Source organism: Rhinopithecus bieti, unplaced genomic scaffold, assembly GCF_001698545.2.
Source record: "Rhinopithecus bieti isolate Rb0 unplaced genomic scaffold, ASM169854v2 scaffold_76, whole genome shotgun sequence".
In the NCBI taxonomy this organism is placed as follows: Eukaryota; Metazoa; Chordata; class Mammalia; order Primates; family Cercopithecidae; genus Rhinopithecus; species Rhinopithecus bieti.
The window spans coordinates 3,979,675-4,002,583 of NW_016803343.1; the positions used below are offsets into that span (position 1 = coordinate 3,979,675).

Genomic DNA, 22,909 nt, shown 5'->3' on the forward strand with positions numbered 1-22,909 from the left:
TCTCGGCCTCCCAAAGTGCTGGGATTACAGGCTTGAGCCACCGCGCCCGGCCCATTTGCCTTTTTATAAGGAGGGAAGTATCTTATTTTTGAAATGGGGTTAGAAATGTAATGAAATCCATTCAATATTTGTTGTCTCCAATACACCATGTAGCATGTTATATATAGGTGACAAAAACATAAATGATATAGAATGTACAGAGAGAAACAGATAAAAAAAAACACACAGATGGGTGATGAAATGGGATGAGAATGTGGCTAAAAAGCCTTTCAATAAAGACTGTACCATCATAGAGGTGGGCTACAAATGTACTGTCAGAACTCCTTAGTAGCCAGGTCCTAGTCCACCATGTCCATGAAGTAAACAAACAACAAACAAAAAGCAAAAATGGAAAAAAACACTGCTCATGTGAAACATAAATATTATTGGTTCCAAAGTCAATGGAACTTTTTCTAGTGGTCTCAAATAATGAATATTATGCACATATTTATTAAGCATATATAATGTACCAGACTTTGCATTCTATGCTCCAGAACAGGACATAACTTGAATGTTCAAAGAATGTATAGTTCACCAGGTGGTAGCCTTGGATTCACAAATATATTTTTAACTTTTGAATTTTTTGAACATTAGTGATAAACAGATGAGCTGAGAAAGTAAATTGAGACTTCATTTCTTCCCACTCCTTTTGAGACTTCATGCTCTTTACCATCACTTTTTTAAAAAGTGGATCCTACAACATTTACCTTAGACTTGTTTAGTTTGAATATCTAGTATCTGCTTGATTTTGGCAAGTGGACTGTTCCAAGTATTTAGTAGTGAAAAGGAAAACAGAATTCACACTGCTATGCATGACTGTTTCTTTCAGTATTGAGACAAAGGTCCCATTACAGAGAGATTTTCCTTTCCTATATTTGCCCACAGGTCTCATATCTATTATGGCACTTCTGCTTGGTTTGGAGTAGAGAAGAAACTTGAAAGACCTAGGAAATTGACTAAGGAGATAGAATCTTCTTGGAGCTTTGGGGTTAGACAATATCCAGAAAGCTTAAACCACAGAGTCCCTAGGATTCTGATGTATCCAATTAGTCCTAAAGTGAGGCAGATACTTAATCTGACCCTGAGTCTTCACCACGCGCCTCCCTCTTGGCAATTGAAAAGCACTAGGTTCCTTCCCCCTGCTTTCCTTTTTGATGCTCAGTATCAGCTTCTTTCTGGCACATTCTTTCTTTTACTTATACGCAAAGGTGCTCTCTTCAGTTTTCCCAGATTTCAACTTTGGTAAGGAGTGACTAAACTTTGTCAATCACAAAAGTGTTTCTGAATCTGTGGTCTGCCAGCAGTTTCAGCAAATGTCTAAGAAATATCTCAAATTTAAAATGCTAATTATGCGATGTCAAATGCCAAATTTCAGGGCATATTCCCCACCTCCAACCCCTACTTTTTTTTTTTTTACCCCTTTTAGGGTAAGCTTCTATCTGTTTAATATCCACTCTACATAAACTGGTGCTGAATATACAGTCCTAATCTTACCTATGGATCACAGATAATTCTATTCTTTGCTTATTGTTTCTTACTTGATCCTAAGTGCCTCTCGGAATAGGATGGAATGATGTAGCTTCTCACCTGTTCATCAAAATATCTATCAGAAGGATAAATAGTTCACAGAATTTGGATTTTTCAGAACTCTTGTCTTTACTCTCTCAAGGGGATGCTCTAATGTTTTACTCTTTAAGAGCAAGGATGATGAAGTAAAAAGACTTAGATTTTAATTCAGACATAATTAGTTAGTGAATATGTAACTCTGGGAAAATTATTTTATTATTCTGAACTCACCTTCATTATGTGTGGGGAAAAGCCCCCCCACACCTGGAGTTGGCAGTGTGTTGTGAGAGTATAGTAGGAGAAACTGAATTGGGATTTTTCTACATCATCAGACCAGATATATAGTATTATGCCATATACCAAAAAAAAATGGGTATAGTTTCCTTTTTTTTGCACCAAACTAGATTTTAAATCTATCCTCAAACCATAGGGGCATGTTTTGGGAATTCCTGGTAAGGAAAAGAGGTTTTAAAATCCTGAAGGAGATTGGCATTGAGGAATTCACAAGCAACAACCACAGTGAATTAACACTCAGCTGCTGTTTTTTATGATGCTAGTGACAGCCTTGTAGCCAAGAGAGGCACGGACCCTTAAGCCCTCTTGTAGCTCCCAGGGCCCATTAGTCAGCCAGTGACTCTAGGAGAGCACGACAGTTTATCAGCTTAAGCAGCTTCGGTCATAATGTTGACAAGAGGTTGGTCACTGGGTTTAAAGGCTAAAGAAAAACTATATGAGAGAGGGTAAAAATGTAAAAATAAAATGCAGACAGATTGCCTAATATCCTTTCACCTCCTATTGTCTTAGGACAGTTATTATCAGCAGCGCCTGATGTATCTCAATATAACCATGCCCATTTCTTGGTAACTGTGAGGGAGACCATTATTTTTGGTGAGCCTGGGAAGGATAACAGGAAAGAGAGCTGACATTGAAAATTTTTTTATGTTTTTGCCATAATCATCTTGAATATTTCTCATTTTGCATGAAGACAGTTTAATGACCTTTTGACATAGAGATAATTGTGTATTTTCAGTGTGTATATTTCAGATGAAAAGCAGAGGGTAGCTTTCCAGAAAGTGAAGAATCACTGGGCCAGGAAAGTGAGCCAAATGTTTGGTGCCTTTTTCCCTGGGAGCATTTGCTGATTGTAGAAGAGGGGGTGAGAGCCTAGGAGATTAACTGGCATTTTTGACAGCCTTGCAGAGCTATGAGCAGGCATTATTACTGGGGGCCTATCAAGCTGGGGTCTTGATAATTCCCCTATTCACTTTGGGTTAGGATTCTGAAGGGCTGCATCCTGGGAGAATAGTCAGCCTGAAAGAGAGGTCCTCATAGGGACTTCAGTTCTGATTTGAGTATCACAATTTATGAAGTCAGAATGAGGTGATCCTGAATGGCTTGTGGCTGACGAAGCAAATGGAAATAATTTTTGGAAATGATGACATTATAACATTATCCTAGGATTAAAGTTATTTTTTATAAAATTTTGCAAATATAATATCTGAAACCCAATAAAATAGTCAGATATTACAAGACAACATGAAAACAAACAACAGAAAACAAAAACAGAACAGGTATATAGGGGCTTCAAATAGTGATGATATCAAAATAGATTTTATAACAACTGTAATTTTACTTTTTATGTTGAAGGATTTAAAAGACAATAATTAAAATATACGCAGAGAACTGGATATGATAAAACAAGACTCAGTTGGATATTCTAGAATTGAAAATACCATAAGAGAAATTAAGCACTCAATGGATGGGTTTAACAGTTGATTTGCAGAGGAAAGAATTGCTGAATTAGAAGATAGGTATGTATCCAGAAAGAAGCAAAAAATCCTTTCCACTGTTGATAGGCATTTATTTAGGCTGATTCCACATCTTTGCTATTGTGAGAAGTGCTGCCATAAACATATATGTACATGTGTCTTTGTGGCAGAATAATTTGTATTCTTCTGGTTATATACCCAATACTGGGATTGCTGGGACGAATGGTAGCTCTGCTTTGCGTTCTCTGAGCAATCACCAAACTACTTTCCACAATGGCTGAACCAGTTTATGTTCCCACCAGCAGTGGATAGACATTCCCTTTTCTTTGCAACCTCGCCAGCATCTGTTATTTTTTGACTTTAAAAAGAATAGTAACAGAATAGATAACTTCTGATAAAATAGAGGAAGAAATGAGATTATAAAAATAATTCAATGAGGAAAAGTGTGGTCTCTTCAAAAATGGACTGGAGCACGTGTGTGTCCATATGAAAAAACAAACAAACAAACAAAAAAGAAACTTGATCCCTATGTAAAAATTAATTCCAGTCAGATTTTACTGTGTACATGAAAGGTAAAACAATAATATACTTAGAATGTCACTTTATGATATTAGGGTGGGTATAAGACTTAAACAGAACAGCAAAAGCACTGAACAGAAAGAAAAAGATTGACAAAATCTGGCTGCACTGAAATTAGAAGTTTCTTTCATTGAAGACATTCAGAGAGTGAAAAGGCCACATAATGGGAGAAGATATTTGCAACACATATAACCAACAGAGGTTCATGTTTAAATGATTCCTATATTGAATGTAAAGAAGAAACAATTCCATAGAAAAATGGGCAAGCAACTTGCATGGACATTGCACACAAAGGATATCCAAATGGCCAATGAATAAATGAAAAGTCACTTGATAACATTAGCTATCAGAATCATGAGGAAATATACGTTAGCTAAATCAAAATTACAGATGTTACCAAGTGTTGGTAAAGATTTGGAGCAGTAAGAACTCTCATACCCACAGGGTTGGTGAGAATGTATATTGGCATATACATTTGGGAAAACTACTTGGCATTATCTACTTAATTTTAAGATATGTATACTCTATGATTTAAATATTCCATTCCCAGGTTTATACCTGATGGAAGTGTGTGTGCTTGTGCACCAGAGACATATATGAGAATATTCATGGTAGAATTACTTGTAATAGTTCCAAACTTAGACAACTCAAAATGTCCATCAGCAGTAGAATGAATAAATAAACAGACATATTCATACAATGGAATATGATACAGTAATGAAAATGAATGAACTGTAACCAAATGGAATAAATCTAACAAACATAATGCTATGTGAAGAAAAACAGAAAGGGAAGTATTCTATGTGATTCCATTTATATAATGTTTAAAAATGAGGCAAAACTATTAATAAAATATGTAGTGTTTAAGGATATATCCCTAGGTGATAAAAGTACAAAGAAAAGTAAGAAAGTAATTGCCATAAACAGTCAGGATAGTTGTTGTCTTTGGTGGAGGCAGAGCCTGTAGTTATTGAGAGGGGGCATGTAGGGTGTTTTTGGGGTACAGAAAATGTTGTATTTATTTAACCTTAAGGTGGTCACATGGTGGTCACGAATTTGTTTGTAATACTTGAGCTGTACTTTTTCATTTCATGCACAGTTCTCTATGTTATAATTTACTTGAAAAAACAAGATAGTGGGACCAATAAACCAAATGATGACCTAGTGTTATGCTGAGAGCAAGTAAGATACCAGTCCTGAATACATAACTGGGACATTTATTGGTAGCTTCCCTCTCCGTTTATAGCCTAAATAATGCATTCACAGGGCTGTAGTGATAAATTGTCAAAATGAGGAAATGAAAATATGTCCCATTTTTTGATGCCTATTCAGGTTTAAGAGTTTTATAGGCATTTGTCATTACCGGTCAGCTTTGATTTTAAAATCTGACTTAAGCGAAGATCTTGAAAGACAAACACTTTGTGAGAGAGCTAGGCTTGACATATTGCAGCACAGTGCTGGGACTGCTATTATTTGTGGCTACTACAAATGAAAGAAAATCAGAGCCAGCATTTTTAAACAACATTCTCTGAAATATTTATTATGTTGAGTCCTCAGAGATATTTGCAAGAATTCTTTTAAGTTATTGCAACAAAAGTTCAAGGTGAGTTTCCTTACTTTGTGTCGATATCTCAGAAACAAATCCTATTCACTCTCTATGTACTAGCATTGAACTTTGAATCTACTGCATTTTTTCAATAACTATAAGCTATATCATTTAAATGCTGACAATTTAATGAAAAGAAAAGCGTTTACAAGAAAGATTAGCGGTCAGAAGGGTTTATCCTGGTAATAAGAGCCAAGAGTGGCATTGAGTTGTCTTGGCATATGAGATTATTCTGCACATCTAATTGTTACCACAAATCCAAAACGCAATATATTTAACTTAAATTTGTAATGGCAAGTTGGTTCTGCTGACACCTTCCTGGTCATTCCAGACCTCATAAATGTAAATTTTATGTAAAACTTTAATAAAATACACATTTGTTGAATATCTACCATGTGGACTTGAATATATTAGTGCTGGAAAATTCGGCCTCTATGAATATGACATATGTGAAGAAGAGCACACACACGTGCGCGTGCACACACGCGCGAGCGCAGACACACACACACACACAGACCAGTGACCATGGGTCGAAAGTAGCATGCTCTGCTCAACATTGTATATGCTCAGGTCTCATCTTAATAAGGACCTTGCAAGGTGTCCATTTGTTGCTTTTTAGAGAAAAGGAAGCTGAGGATCAGAAAGGTTAAGTTATATCCCTGAGGTCACAGAACTAAATGACAATGACCACGGACAAACAGAACACGCCTTTAGCTGGTGGTTCCCAGGTATAGGACAAACACATGGTTTTGTCTTGTACATCTCTAAGCTGCATAGTTGCTTTGAAAGACTCAGTCTATTTGTGTAAAGATATATTAATATTTACCCTTTCAAATGGAAGTGAAAGCTAAATCTGCACTACCACAAATGTAGGAATGATTTGCTCACAACTTGCACAGAAAATAAATATTTTCTAGGCAAGAGTCACATAGCAAGTTCTCTGAATGGAAGAGGCAGGCTCTGCTTCCTGGAAGTATTTTCCTTTGAAATGCTGGCAAAGGGGAACTTCAGAGGCAGAGAGCCTGGTGTGAAGCTCTGTGGGGTAACTGAAATGCAGCATGCCAAGTTCCTACCTTCTGATTGATTTTTATCGTCTCTTCTGTGTGGTAGAGGAGGAGCTTTTCCCCGGAAGAAGTCAGGTTAACGTACACCTGGAGGCAGGGGTACTGAGAAAGTTTCCAGCAGTCTGGACCGCAGCTGAAGGAGCAATTAAATGTTTCCGTGATGGATGCATTCAGCAAGGTGCATTGAGACTCTTCGGTCCACACGCTACAGAGAAAGGGGTGAGAGTAAACACAGGCCCAAGAGCTAATAGTGAGAAAGGCATCATCTGAGGGAATTATTTCTCAGCTCCTGAAGCTGAAAAATCTTTTCTAAATCTCTAATATGATCTATCTGTGTAAAGTTTAGGCCTTCATATAGAACAGCTTTAAGCAAACTACCATATAACATAGACAAACTTGGACACGCGAGAATGTTTTCAATGACTTCCATTTTATATGGTATTCTCTGGTATTTGACTTAAGTTCTTTTCTCCCTTATTGAACTCCCTGGTAACATGAAGCATGCTTTAAAATCATCACCTGTCCTCATTCTGTATTTACACATTGTAGGCAGCTTCTTGACATGCTCCAGCCCCTACCTCTGTATGTTTTACTTTGTACTTTCTGCATCCCAGATCCCTTCCCTGCCCCGTTGGCAGGCACAGAAGGTGTGAGGGAGAAGGAGCGGGGAGATGGCAAAGGAGTGGAGGGTTGTGTGGTCCAGCTTGATAGATGGAAGGACAGTGACAGAATGCCTTAAGGTCTTTCTAATAAGGGAAAAAGGATAACTCAACCCTTTCATTATATCATGAGCTGTCACTTGCTGCACATTCCTTTCACCCTAATTGGTACTTCATATATAATACCTTCTTTTGTTCTCTCAACAACTGTGCAAGTTGGGTAGCAATTTCTTTTTAAAAGTGAGTGAACTGAGAAATCCCATGACATATGCAAGGACATATAGGCAGTAAGTGATGGAAACTGTGATCCCACCCAATCTTGTAATTCTCTAAGGCGCAGGCTCATTCTATTGTGTTGTGCTGTCTCCCCACAAACACAATGGAAAAGAAACTCTTTTATGCAGACTAATGGATGAATAAGGGTGTCCTGTTACCTCTCACCTGGAAGAATCCAGCTGCCCATTTGTCAACTTGTCATTTTAATATACCTTTAATTTTATGATCAAGATTAACATTTGTAATTAGGAATTAACACACCAGCAATCAATGGTTTGGTTTTGGGTATAAGCTGATCACCACAGCAATGAGAAACGTGTTTTCTTTGCATATTAATACCCTTTCCTTTTGCTAGACAGGCATCCACAGCTTCCTGTCCCTTTGCATGTGTGAAGTTTTATTCCAGAAGCAGGATACTAGACCTGATCCCCTCCCTTGGTGTGGCAAATTGTGTTTTCCTGGAACGTGGGTGGTCACATTTTGCTTACATACTGAGGAAAAAATCTTTGATGGTTCTAAGCAGATGTGAAGATCGGAAAGCATTTTGGAATCAGAGACCACTTGGGGCCTGAGGCATCAGCACTTTCATTGAAAATGAGCACAGCTGAAGGCCATCAGAGAAACAGAGCAGAGCCGCCACAAATGTGAATGATGCCTTAATTTCAGCAAATTACTGTATTTCAGCTAGATTTTGCTTCTAAAATGAAAGTATTAATTTAGATGGAGAAACAAATGCCACAAAATTGTTTCATTTTCTTTTGGATTGAAACCTCAATTTTTCATTAGAAAAGGTCTTGTTGCTTTAAGCTGAACTGCTGTGAGACTTCCCCCCATTTGATACATCAAGGCTGGGCTCGCCTGTGTTTAGAGTGTCCAGTTTATGGACAACAGTTAGCTAGAGATGCTGGTGGGATTTACCACATGGCTTACCGAGGGCAAGAGTACACGTGCTGTCTCACAATTTATTTGCCTCCCTGTCCATTCAATAAACCTATGGCAAATATTGAAATGAAAAGATTCAAAATCTGTTATTTTTAAAAGTAGATGCATAGCAGTGTTTCTCAGCCTAGAAGGCACATTAGAATCACCTGGGGAGCTTTAACAGATACTGGTGACTGGGTCCCACTCCAGACCAATTAAATCTGACCTTCTGGGGTGATGATGATGGGGGCTGGGTATTGTCATTTTTAGAGTTTCTGGGGAAGTTGGAATATGCAGTTGAGAACCACTCACGTGGAAGGTGATGGAGGGGTTGGTTGGGGTGGAAAAGGGAGGAGGGTGGGGAACGGACAGAAGTGTGAAGTGGCAAGAATAGGGACTTCGGAATAAGCGAGATGTGGGCTTGAATCTTAGCTCTGCCACAAGTAAGAGCTGTAAGACACTGAGGAAATCATATCTCTCTTTAGCCTCAGTTTTGCCATTTTTATAATGAGTATATTTATACTTACCTTATAGAGTAATTGTGATAATTAAACAAGTAAAAGTCTTTGACACCTGGTATGCATGTTATACGTAGAGCTATATTTATTATTATTATTAGATAACATTATTGAAAAGTATTATTTACCAGGAACTTCTCAAAATTCTTATCAGGAAAGAAGGCGAGGAAGATGACCTTAGGGTTGCCTAAGTGATGGGGGAGGATGGAGGAGGAGACAAACAGCAGGGTCCCACCCTCCAGGTGGTATTACCTCTGCATGTATGAGCGCAGGAGTGTGATTCCCAGCAGAAAGTACATCATGATGGAGCATACCATCATGGCCAGTCCCAGGAGAATGGCTCGGTCCTCTCCTGCCTTCAGTGCTGTGACTGTTTTCCTTTTGTCCAGGAGGTCATGGTCTCTGATTTTCTGGTAAATATTTCTGAGGTTGAAAACAATATGGTCTTACATAAAGTTTAGTTAATCAGCATGCCCCTAGAGAGCAGGTCAGTTTCTGTCCATGCCTTCCTAGGGCCCTCCAAACCTGCCTCAATGCAGCTGGACCTCACTGTGTGTCCACCACCTCCCACACAAGTACACACATGCATGCACACACACTCACAAGCACATGCACACCTGTACATGTACCAGTCCTGAGCAGAGAAATAAGCCCTCCTTCTTTACTCTGGGGCCAATGTCTAACTGTAAATTAATTTTTGTTCTATCTAATTCTAAAGAAAGAAACCAGTCCCCTCAACCCTCAAAATGATGCTTTGGATTTGTTGACTTTACCATTTAACCCAAAGCTGACCATTATTGATTTTTAAATAATTTTGGAATACCTAATGGAGCATTGATTCAAATAAATGGCAACATATACTTGGAATATATCAAATTAATCTTTCATTTCTCTTCAGTAATGATAGGCAGAAGTTATTTTGGTTAACATTTTTCTCAAGGTGAGGGCTGCTTAGGGCTTTGTTGGCTTGAGATTGATAAGCAGTGTGAAGATGTAGAGTGGTGACTCAGCTATTCTTACATGTGAAAACATTCGATTGAGTTAGAAAAGTGTCATTCAAATTGAGGCCAGACCCTATAACTTTGGACAGTTTTATTAGTATTTTTGTTTTTTATTTTAGAGCAGCAATGTAGGGTAAGAAAGAACAAGAAATTGAAATCAGCTGTCTCCTGAGTTCAGCCTGGTTTCACTGTTTATTAGCTGTGTGATCAATGAGAAGTGCCTTAGACTTTCTTTTTTTTTTTTTTTTTTGAGATGGAGTCTCACTGTGCCGCCCAGGCTGGAGTGCAGTGGTGCGACCTCGGCTCACTGCAAGCTCCGCCTCCCTGGTTCACGCCATTCTCCTGCCTCAGCCTCCCGAGTAGCTGGGACTACAGGCGCCCGCCACCACGCCCGGCTAATTTTTTGTATTTTTTTTTAATAGAGACGAGGTTTCACCGTGTTTGCTAGGATGGTCTTGATCTCCTGACCTCGTGATCCACCCGCCTCGGCCTCCCAAAGTGCTGGGATTACAGGCATGAGCCACCGTGCCCGGCCGTTCCTTAGACTTTCTGATCCCCAGTTGCCTGCAAAGTGAAAATAATGTTTAAATGCATTTTAATGGCTAAGTGACATGATACAAGCAAATCATTTAAGAGAATGACTGACATGAGATTAGTAATAAATGTTCCCATTCAAAAAATGGAGTGGCGAGCTACAGCTCAATGACATGGACATCAGAAAACCCTAAAATTGCTACTATTCTCCAAAGAATTTCTAATGGACAAAACTGCAAGAAAATTAATAGTGTATAAAGATTAGGGATGGAGGATTGGATTTGAAACCAGGTCTGGAGGAGAAGGTAGAAAAGAAATGCAGAAGTGCTGGATGCTCCGTGAGATGAAGAGAAGCTTGAGTAGGAAGGCAATGCTCAGGAATTCCTGCAAGGCCTGCGACTGAAACAGCTCATGATTTCTCGGTGTCTATTTTGAGGAGGGAGCTTTGGATTGCAGGGCAGTGGAAATGGGAAAATCGCTGGCCTTTAGAGCCTAGAAACAGCGAGGACAAATAAAATGCTGAAAATGGAAAACGAAACTCTTAAGTCATTTTTTTTTTTAGCTTCAGGCAAAAACCAATATGCACAAGAATAACTTCAGAATTTTCATTCAAATTTTTATTGCTAATCACTCTTGTTGCTTGGGAGAGGAACCAGAGTAGACTCTAAAGTGGAACTTTGCAGGGTAGGGAAGATATGTCTGTTGTTTGTGCAGTTGTGTATTTATTCAGGGCTTATATTTAGCTTTGTGCTCGAGGATGGCCTGACTGGTGTCTATAACCAATGTCTCTTCTGATTGGCTGATCCATTCTGGGCTGGTTGCTAAATATTTTGATTCCTTATAGAGGTGATAGAGTGCGTATGTACTTAATATATTTCCATGAGGTTGTAGGGCTGAGTATTTATTAATCTAAGTATTGGTTGTGCAAAATTAACTGATTAGCTTCTTATTATTGTTTTAAAGTTCTCTTTATGAGGTGGTTTATATAAATCTTACTCTTTCCTTGCGAAGTCAGCTCATTGTAGTAGGAGAGTCGGAGCTAAATACAGGCCTTTGTTTATCATCTTTTCATGTCCCTGTCCTTCCTGGCTTCTTCCCACTGTCACTTGCTCTTGGCTGCTCATGATTATTACCAGAGGCATGGAGAGCCCACATCTTTCATTGTTCCCCAGCTCCCAATCCCAATGCCCCTGGATTAGCTGGCCTGCCCTTCTTTTGACTTCCACAGACCGGCAACCACCCACCCTCTGTGTTTCTTCATTTTTTTTTTTTTGAGATTTTGTTTGGAAATTGTAGGATTTACATCAAAGCTTTTAAAACTTCACCCTTTATGAACTCAAATTTAAAAAATCAGTGTCTGTTAGTGGCTAAAGCCAGTGGGCTGAAAGCTTTTCTGAATCAGGAAGAGACAGGCTGAGTCTGAGTAGCTTCAAAGACCTGCTGTAAAATAATAATCTGCTGTTACTTCACTAATGTTATTTATCAACATATATTTAACTCTGATGGCTGCCATCAAGGTCTGCATTTCCTGCAGATGGAAGACAGCAAGGAGGGAGCATAATCTCACAATTCCAAGGTATTTGACTATCACACAGCATCACTTATGTCAGCCTATACCCGTAAAAGAGAAGTGTAATCAGTCAGTTGTGTCATCAGAACAAGAAGCATATAAAAATGATTCAAACTTGTAATTCAAAAACAAATCACAATTTGAAAGTGGTTAACAAATGTTTTTGATATGCTCTGGAATGTATAGAGAGGGGAAAAGTGAACGATTTTCATAGAGCCCCAAAAATATCTGAGAAATCAGGATATACTACCCAGCAAAATGAAAGTGGGTGAGTGGAGTGGGCCATGCCCCTGGAATTCATTAGTAAATGATGATCGAATTAATGGAAAATAAAGAAATGAATACATGATTTGGAAGAGCAAAGAGTTCAGTTTAGGTTCACAAACTTCTCCTGAATGCTGGTAACCTCTTGTTATTGGGGATATGGGCCCCGCCCAAAAGGAAAACAGATAAGTATATAAATATCAGCATAGGATGAAAAATATAATGATGGAGCAATTCACAGAGTATTACAGGAATAGAGAAGAGGGGAGGATACCCCAGTCTGAGGGAGCAGGACGGAGAGCCAGGGTTGAGTTTAGGGAAGGGTTCCTGAAGGAGAAACACTTTAAACAAAATCTTCAAGGTTTAATCAGGGTTAACCAAATGAGACAAAGAGTCAAGGGTATTTTAGACAGAAGGACTCACATGAGCAAAGCGATGGAGACTTGCAATTGCATGGTGAATATCAGAAACTATAACTGTTTTAATATTACTGAGATGCCTATGGGACAGGGAAAAAGAGGCAGATGAGTTTGCAAAGGTAGGTAGGCCATGAAGGGTTTTGTAAGTCATTCTAAAGAGCTTGGCCTTTACTCCGTAGTGAATGGTAATCTGTCAGAGGGTGACATGACTGAGTTTCAGAATGATCACTCTGGCTTCTGTGCAGAGTTTAAGAAACAGGATAGGGCTTAAATCAGAGAGAGGAATGGGGGGACTGTTACTGTAGTGTTGGCACAGGACAATGAGGGCTGGATCTAGGGTCAAGGTAGGATGTACGAAGATGAAACGGTACATGGAGAAATATCTACGGGACAGAACTTCGGGATTTGGTGGCTGATAGAATACAGTGGATGATGAGGAAGCAAGAAAAATGATGTAGTTTAGATTTATGCTCTAGTACTTGGTGTGGATGACTGGAGAGATGGTGGAGAGTGGGAAGGTGAGATCCTTGTTTCTCTGTTTCCCTGCTCTTCCAGGATCCAAAGAGGTGACTTCTGACTTCTGCTGACCTTGCTAAAGAGGAAGAAAGTGATTGTACATTTATAGATTCTCTTCCCACAGGTTTAGTGTCCTAAGTACAGACAGAAGAGTGACTAATCTCAGTGGTGAGATATGCCAGAGTCAGAGGGCCACCTCTATTTTTTGGGTCATTGCTAATGAGTGGCATAATTTTTGTAAAAAAAATATCATTTTGGATTTGTTTTTGTTCAGGCCTGGTGTGCTTTGGTTTTTTGCATGTCCAGGTAGTAAGGGTAGTAAGTCTCAGTTGGAAAAGAGGGTGTTCCCAACCTGAGACAGAGTGGGTTAGTTGGCCTCTTCTACACCATGTTGTCTTCAGTGTTAGCTGGAAGGAGCATGATGCCATATTTTGGGCCACAGGCCTATGCGTCCTCTTCCATACTAGGAAGCCGTGTAATGTATGGGTTAACTGTGTAACTACTAACAAGGCTGATAGCTCATCACCCTTTGGTTCTTTCTGTCTATTCTTTATGAATCTATCTGAGAGGAGTTGAGGGTGGAGGTGGTAGTGCTGAGAATAATGGAATGAGGGCCGGTACAATTCACTGATGTAGAGAGCTCAGGAGGAAGAATGAGTCTGGGGTATGACTACAAATTCAGTTTTGGCTAAGTGTGCTGCCCAGCAGTGGGTGTAGAGCAGGAATTTGACTTTGTAAGTTTGACGCTGATCTAGCCTTGATGTATCCTGGCAAGGACACATTTAAGGTCTATTGAGATAGTCTTGGCTTCATGGTGAACCACATGTTGACAACAACTAATAGTAGATACAGTGCAGTCTTTACTATATACAGGGAACATTCTGCTCAAAGCCTTTGGAGAACAGAAGTTATTAATATATCTACAGGACAAATCCAAGTATAACAAAAGTGTTTGTGGTAAATGTCTTGTAAACAAAATATTTTCAATTGTTTAGTAAGGCTTCAATAAATTTTACCCCAAGTAATAGTCAACCTAGTAAAAATTTGTTTTGAGCTCCTTTTGTATAGTTTCTTGAAGTTTGATATTGGGGCTCATTATTTATGAGGCTATGCATATACAAATATGGATATAAAGAGTAAAATGTGCAAGAAAATTTCTCCTCCTTGACTGTCACCCATTTAAATTCAGATTCCCTTGGTATCTATCCCATAAGGAGAAGGAGAGAAGTACTCAGGTTAAGGCAGCATAAAGGCCATTTATGAATTAATTTGTTTATTCATTGGTCAACATTTCTAAGTCTTCATCAAATGAAACACAATGTGCTAAGTTCTGGCGATACCAAATAAATACGACTTAGTGTTCTAAGGGAGCTGAGGGAGATGTCAGTCATTGCAATGTGTGGCAATGAGACTGATTAGAGAGGTGTGTACAAGGGAAGCAAACTGATATACCAAGGGCCAATTTGCTAAAGGATCAGTTTCTCAATGGCTAATTCCCCAAAAGCCAATTTACTGAAGGATCAGCTTACTACATAAATATTTTGCCAACTTTACCACACTTACAGATTTAACAAAGACTTATTTTAAGGAGTATTGTTTTAAATATAGTAAAGGCTTATGAATAAATTTGTGTATGAATATTTCAAGACTGTATTTTAAAATCTGTTCAATCATAAAGTGTGTTTTCTTACAGATGTATTCATCTTAGCAGTATTTTAGGATCAGTTTGATATTTTTGAAAGCTAAGTTTTCTAGGGAGGCTTAGTCTCTTTGTAAATATATTCTTATGAATATATTTATAAATATGCCTTTCTTGAATTTGTTTGTGAATATATCCTTCTAACAAATATAGCAAAAATTTGGCATTTCATGTGGGAGCCTTTCAATTTTTACTAGTTTTCAAATTATTTTTAGAGTCATTGGTTGTTTTCCTAATATTTTAGTATTATTGAAATTCTTGTGGCAAATTTCACATTATGACCACTTTGATGGATTTGTCAACTTTATCAATTAACCAAAATTTGTTTCTTGTACTCATTGATAAAGGTTGTGGTAAGAATAGTAGGTCCCTCTGCTAAGTTGGAAAGAAGAATCAGTGAAACACGAAATCTGGCCCACTGACCTAGAGAGGGCGACACCCAGAGGGTAGAGGAGGGAAGACTAGGGGGCAGAGGAAGCCGGAGGGCATGGCTGGGATGGGGGTGGGAGGAACAGGGGACAGAGAGAAAAGGAGACTGGAGGCAGTGGGTGTCTGGGATAAGAGATGGAAAGACAGAGGGGCAGAGAGATTGAGAGACAATGGCTGCAGAGAATGAGAGACAGAGTGGAGAGAGTCTGAAGGCCCTAAATCTGGCCCCCCGTAAATGTTTTCATTCCATTTAGTGTGGTTTATTGTAGAACTGTGTAGGGTTACAATGATCATACAAAATTTGTGGTGTATAGCGAAATTCGATAAATTCACCTAAATGACTGATGGCAAATGGATTCTTTGGCAAACTGGCCTCAGGCACATTGGCCATTACTTTTTCAGGCATTCCTTAAAATGAACATTCAGTGGATCGATGGTAGAAGAAAAAAACAGAAAAGGGACAAATAAATGTCAGGAATTAAAAACCGTAACTACAGACATGTTATGGATTAAATTGGCCCAGGGTTATGATTTACAAGCACAAAGGTGGTTTAGGAAGCCTGTCAGTTAGGGACAATAACTTGATTTAAATCGTGATGATTAAGAGTCCTTTGACAGACCAAATTAAGTCTTGGACGAGCAAATGATTGAGAAGGGAAGAGTATCCAGGCAGAATTTGAGAGAATAGAGGTAGGAGAGTGTGGTTGGATTCCAGGATATTGTGGGTGGGGAATGGCAGACACTGAGCTGGTTAGACAGGCAGGGGCCACAGAAAAAGGATCTTGTATGTCTTCTGAAGTTAGAGAGGGGATTAAAAGAATTAAGCAAGTACAATGATTAGATACGTGCTTTAGAAAGATCACTTGTATTGGTGTGGTTGGTTGTTTAGAAATGTTTACATATGGAGACAAAGGGACTGATTCTTAAACTCTCCCAATGTTTCAGGTATTAGATACAGAAGGGTTTAAAAAAAGAGAAGTGATAGAGGAGATTAATATTTAGATCTACTTAGATGAAGTTGGAAGCCATTATCCTCAGCAAACTAACACAGAAACAGAAAACCAAACACTGCATATTCTCACTTAAAAGTGGGAGCTGAGCAATGAGTACATGTGGACACAGGAAAGGGAACAACACTTACTGGGGTGTGCTGGGGAAGAGTGGGAATGGAAGAGCATTAGGGAAAACATCTAATGCATGCTGGGCTTAATACCTAGGTGCTGGGTTGATAGGTGCAGCAAACCACCTATGGCACATGTTTACCTATGTAAAATACCTGCACATCCTGCACATGTACTCCAGAACTTAAGAACAAACAAACTAAAAAACAAACAGATTGAGATCTGGGCATCATTTGTGTCTAGAACTAGCAACACTATGGGTTTTAATGAGGCTCTCTAGGTAGTCAGAGAAACAAAAGACAGAGTGGCCACTAAAACATGGAAAGGGCAGAAGAGAATTCTGCAGAATCCTGAATCTCTCAGATATGTGATGGAGCACCTGGTGGATGCAGGGAAGAGAAGTAGGGAAAGCATTAATTAGAAATGAAGAATTAAATATATCTGAAATTACCTGGCTGAGAGCTCTTATAGAACTTACATGTGCTGAATATTTATGTCTGTGCATCTCTGGCCCAGTGAATACTGAGCTGTTCAAGAGTTAAAGATAGACCACATCTTTGTAAGTTCAGTCTCTTGCATTTATTAGGCTTATAAAATATGTTCCTTTTATTTGGACTAGACTGACTACAACAAGCATAGGTTGTGAGATAGCCAGTTATAGGGAAGCTGAATGGTCTATTAAAACTAAATAAATCAGGGAAGCATGGCTAGAACATACCTCAAGCTTCTGTCTTCCCATTAGTGTCCATTGGACTCTACCACCAACAAATTTAGTATTCTTTCCAGAAAAAAATCAAAGTCTCCAGGCACTGAACCCTCTAGTTCCCAGACTTAGGGAAACATGCCCTTCTGTTAGATCTTCAGGTGAACCTGTGAGGCAATGGATTGCTGAGTGCCTTCAGAGCTTCAGTGACCAGAGCTGCTATACATCTCTGCCCCATGAGAACACACCTGTTATTTCATATGGCAGAGAAGGCATGGCATTGACGAACACAACCATTGTTCTGCCTTTTGTCCACCACAGCCTCCTCCATTTTTGAGATGTGCTCCTTTTACATCTGTCTTCATCTTCAATTAGTTTCAGATTTCATGGATTTTTCCTCGAGCTGGTAGGTATATATTTTATGGTACAATTTGATTAGTTTAATTATTATTATCATTTTTGGTCTTTTAATGTGTACATTTCATCGGGAGCAATGAGTTTTTGAGTTTGGGGAGAAATGACAGTCACACTTCATTTATGTTTGTATATGTCATTAACATGAAGGATTTTGTCCATGAGCTTAACATTATTATTGCCAACGTATTAATTCATGAGACTTTCCAGGAAGTCTTGTAACACTGTGACCCAGGTCTTATGGGTAAGACACTAAAAGTGAGAACAAAATTATGGAAATGAAGGTTGGAATTATTTCTTTTTAGTCCTGCCTTTAGCTTATTAGATAACATACTCTCCCAATGATATCTTAATATTTTAATTCATATTTATTTTTGTTGGACCAATTAGCATATTAAATTTTATGAAAAGCTTTAATGTAAGATATAGAAGGAAACAGGAAATTATGTGAATTGTCTAGATAAGTGAGGGTGTTATAACCTAGAGAGACTTTGAGAAGTACTGACCTTTATATTGACCACATTATTTGGTTCTAATGCAATAATGCTAGAAATAAATAACAAAAAATAACTAGAATGACATCTACAGATGAAAGTAAAACTATAGTACAAAGAACTCATGGGTCATAGAATAAAGTCCAACAAAAATTAAAAATCAGAATTAACTGATATGAAAAACACTATAGAGCAACTAGTGGGATGCAGCTAAAGCAATACATGGATAGAAATATGTAGTTTTAAATACTTATATTAGATAAGAAGAAAGCCTGAAGATTAATGCACTAGGCATCCAACTTAGTAAGTTAGAAAAAGATTAACAGAATATACTAAAAGAAAGAACAAGGAAGGAAATAATAAACTTGAGCAGAAATAAATGAAATAGATGAACTATATTAAAGCACTAATGAGTTCAAAGGTTAATTTCTTTTGAAAAGACTAACAAAAAACTGAAAAAATCTCATCAGGGAAAAAATAGAAAAGGGCCAAATAAGTATCAGGAATTAAAAACTATAACTACAGATAAGGTATGGATTAGAAAGAAAATATTGAAAATAGTTATATATGAGACATTTGGAAACTCTGAAGTATATAACTTCCTGAAATATACAGCAAAGTTTTCAAAATATAACTTACTGAAACCAATTCAAAATAAATAGAAAACTCAAATAGTTATAAATCATTAAAAATTTGAATCATCAGTTAAAAAATCACCATAATGGAAACAGTAGTCTCTGATAATTTATAGCTAAACTCTACTTATAGTATACAAATCATTCCAGAATATAGAAAAAGATGAAATGCTACCCAACCTATTAACGAGGTTAGTAAACTTTGATACTAAGACCAAATCAGAACAATACACAAAAAAACCCATCATTCTCAGCAAACTATCGCAAGAACAGAAAACCAAATACCACATGTTCTCACTCATAGGTGGGAATTGAACAATGAGGTCACTTGGAAACAGGAAGGGGAGCATCGCACACCAGGTCCTATTGTGGGGAGGGGGTATGGAGAAGGATAGCATTAGGAGATATACCTAATGTAAATGATGAGTTAATGGGTGCAGCACACCAACATGGCATATGCATACGTATGTAACAAACCTGCACGTTGTGCACATGTACCCTAGAACTTAAAGTATAATAAAAAAATTATAGGTCAATGTCTTTCACAAATATAAATGTGAAATTTTAAAAACAAGTTAAACTAGGAGTGTATAAAAATGAAAATATGCCATGATCAAGCTGTGGTTATCCCAGGAATTTATAATGTGGGTTATTATTTGACTATTAATGTAATCTATTACATAAATATATTAAAGGGTTATAGTCATATAATAATGTAATAAATGTAGAGAAACATATTTGACAAAATTTAACATTCATTCATGATAAAATCTCCTATCAAATTAAAAATAGATAGGAACATCCTTAATATGATAAATGGTATAGAAGAAATACCTATAGTAAACTTGATACTTAATGGTGAAATGTTGACAGAATGCATTTTATGAGCAGAAACAAAAGTAAAGATGTCCATTATTACCTGTTTTATTCATAATTTACTGATTTGCTAGCAGTATAACATATGAATGAATAGTATATTTACTGATAAAGAAGAAATAAAAACGTATTATTCACCAATGATGTAATTATGAAGAAAATACACAATAATCTACAGATAAATTATTAATAAGAAAATTTAGGCTGGGTGTGATGACTTGCACCTGTAATCTCCACACTTTGGGAGGCTGAGGTGGGAGGAGGATCATTTGAACTCAGGAGTTCAAGACCAGCCTAGGCAACACAGCAAAGCACCATCTCTAAAAAGAAAATTAGCCAGGCCTAGTGGTGCATGCCTGTAGTTTCAGCTGCTTGGCGGCCGAGGTGGGAGGATTGCTTGAGCCTAGGATTTCCAGGCTGCAGTGAATCATGATTACGCTACTGTACTCCAGCCAGTGTGACACAGCAAGACCCTCTTGCAAAAAACAAAACAAAACAAAAAACAAAGCACAAACAAAAACTAGTATAGTTGCTGAAACCAAAGCAATATGCAATAGTCAATTGCCTTTTATATATTAGCAAAATAGTGTAATTTACACATTACAAAAAAAAGAGAGCACTCAAAAGTAAATGGAACAAAACCAAAAATTGACAAATGGGACTTAATTAAACTAAAGAGCTTCTGCACAACAAAATAAATAATTAACAGAGTAAACAGACTACCTACAGAATGAGAGAAAATATTTGCAAGCTCTGCACCTGACAAAGGACTAATATCCAGAATCTATCAGGAAGTTAAACAAATCAACAAGAAGAAAACAAATAACCCACTAAAAAGTGGGCAAAGGACACGAACAGACACTTCTCAAAAGAAGACACATATATGCAAGCCAATAAACATGAAAAAATACTCAATATTACTAATCATTAGAGAAATGCAAATTAAGACCACAATGAGACCATGCAGGGTGTCTATTATTAAAAAGTCAAAAATAACAGATGTTGGCGAGGCTGAGAGGAAAAGGGAACACATAGGCACTGTTGGTGGAAATGTAACTTAGTTCAACCTCCATGAAAAGCAGAGTGGAGATTTCTCAAATTACTAAAAATGGAGCTACCATTTGACCCAGCAACCATAATTGATACCATTACTGGAGTGGGTATCTACCCAAAGGAAAAGAAATCATTCTGTCAAAAAATATCTGCACTCATATGTTTATCAAAGCACTATGCATAATAGCAAAGTCATAGAATCAACCTAAGTGTTCATCAGATGTGGTACATATACACCATCAAATATTGCACAGCCGTAAAAAGGAATGAAATCATGTCGTTTGCAGCTGAAGGCTATTATCCTAAGTGAATTAATGCAGAAACTGAAAACCAAATACTGCATGTTCTCACTTATACGTGGGAGTGAAACAATGGTTACATGTGGACATAAAGCTGGAAACAATAGACACTGGGGACTCCAAAAAGGGGCAGGGAGGGAGGGAAAAAAGTTGAAAAACTATGTATTGGGTACTAGGTTCACTATTTGAGATGATGGGTTCAATAGAGGCCCAAACTTCAGTATTACTCGATATGCTCATATAACAAATCTTGCACATGTACCTCCTGAGTCTAAGATTAAAAAAAAAAACAGCAACAACAGCAACAACAAAAACAACGACAAAGTAGTGACGTTATGAGAGTAGGGTCATTGAAGTTTCTTTATTTTTTGGCAGGATAATGAAAGCATTAATTATCTTCATATTGGTCAATTCATGCACACATATGAAAATGAATTATCTAAAAACATAAATGAAATATCCAAATTTCCAAATAGGAGAAAATAAAATACAATTTTAAAGACTGAATTAGTTTGGCTGAATTAAACAGACCAAAGTTACACAAACAAATAAATGATAAGTTAAAAAGTCACTTGAGTTTGAAAAAGGCAGCCCAAATATATTAGTAATCATAATTGATTTACTCTACAATATTATGCTGAAAGTCCCTGACAATAGATTAAGAATGTAACACATGAGAAAAATACCGTAAGAATTGGAAACAAAGAAACAACATTATTATTTGAAGAAAACACAAATATGGGAAATCTATACAAATCTATCAGTAACTACTTAAAAACATACTGAGTTACACAAGGTTGATTGACAGAAAAAAATCAGTAACTACAAAAGTGGTAGCATTTCTATACATCAGCAGTAAAAATACATATATAACATAAGAGGTATGATAATAATTGCCACAAAATGTAGCTTAAATATAAATCTAATGAAATAATTGCAAAATGATACTGGATGAAATATAAAAATCATGGATAAATAAGGAATTATATTCAGGGATGTGGAGACTCAATATTTAAAACAATTCAGTTATTCAATAAATTCGATGCCATTTCAATAAAAAAGATAGTACTTAGGTATAAATCTAATAAATGATGTACAATTTTTTTTAATGCAAAACTTTATTAAGAGATATTAGGAAGACAAACCAATGTAAAGGTTAATCATACTCATTCAGAGAAAGACTTTCTGACATAAAGATGTAAATCTATCACAAATTAATTAATTAATTTTATAAAATTCTATTAAAAATCCCAATAATTTTTTTTGGGAAGTACAATAGGTGTGACTTGCCAACCTGATTTTAAAACTTAGTTGGAAGTGCAAGTGGCTAAGAATAGTAAATACTCTTCTGACTACAAAATAACAAGATGGGTGACTAGTCCTATTAAATATCAAGATGTATAACAGGCATAATGCTAAAAATTTAAACTGATGTGTGGTGTTTGTCTGAGGTAGACAAAACTGGCTGGTAGAACAGAATAGAGATTCAAAAACATATCCATGTACGCATGGAAATGTAATAAATGACAAGTGATTTTTAGATCAATGGGGAAAGGATAAACTCTCCAATAAATGGTGCTGGGGCAATTGGTTATCCATATAAAAACTAGATGTTAGGAGGGGTGGAGCAAGATGGCCGAATACGAACAGCTCCAGTCTCCAGCTCCCAGCACGAGCGACACAGAAGACAGGTGATTTCTGCATTTTCAACTGAGGTACTGGGTTCATCTCACTAGGGAGTGCTGGACAATCGTGCTGGTCAGCTGCTGCAGCCCGACCAGGGAGAGCTGAAACAGGGTGAGTCATGCCTCACTAGGGAAGCGCAAGGGGGAGGGGAATCCCTTTTCCTAACCAGGGGAACTGAGACACACAACACCTGGAAAAT

The 22,909-nt window shown here is 37.5% G+C and overlaps 1 protein-coding gene across 1 annotated transcript in view; it reads right to left on the reverse strand.

The window, feature by feature from the left end:
* Positions 1 to 22,909, reverse strand: part of KCNMB2 (potassium calcium-activated channel subfamily M regulatory beta subunit 2) — a 39,665-nt gene that overhangs the window by 7,759 nt on the left and 8,997 nt on the right. The window contains exons 3-4 of the mRNA XM_017877002.1: positions 9,250 to 9,420; positions 6,633 to 6,828 (exon numbers count right to left, since the gene is read on the reverse strand). Of these exons, the coding sequence (XP_017732491.1) occupies positions 6,633 to 6,828; positions 9,250 to 9,420 (367 nt within the window). The remainder of the gene's footprint in view (positions 1 to 6,632; positions 6,829 to 9,249; positions 9,421 to 22,909) is intronic.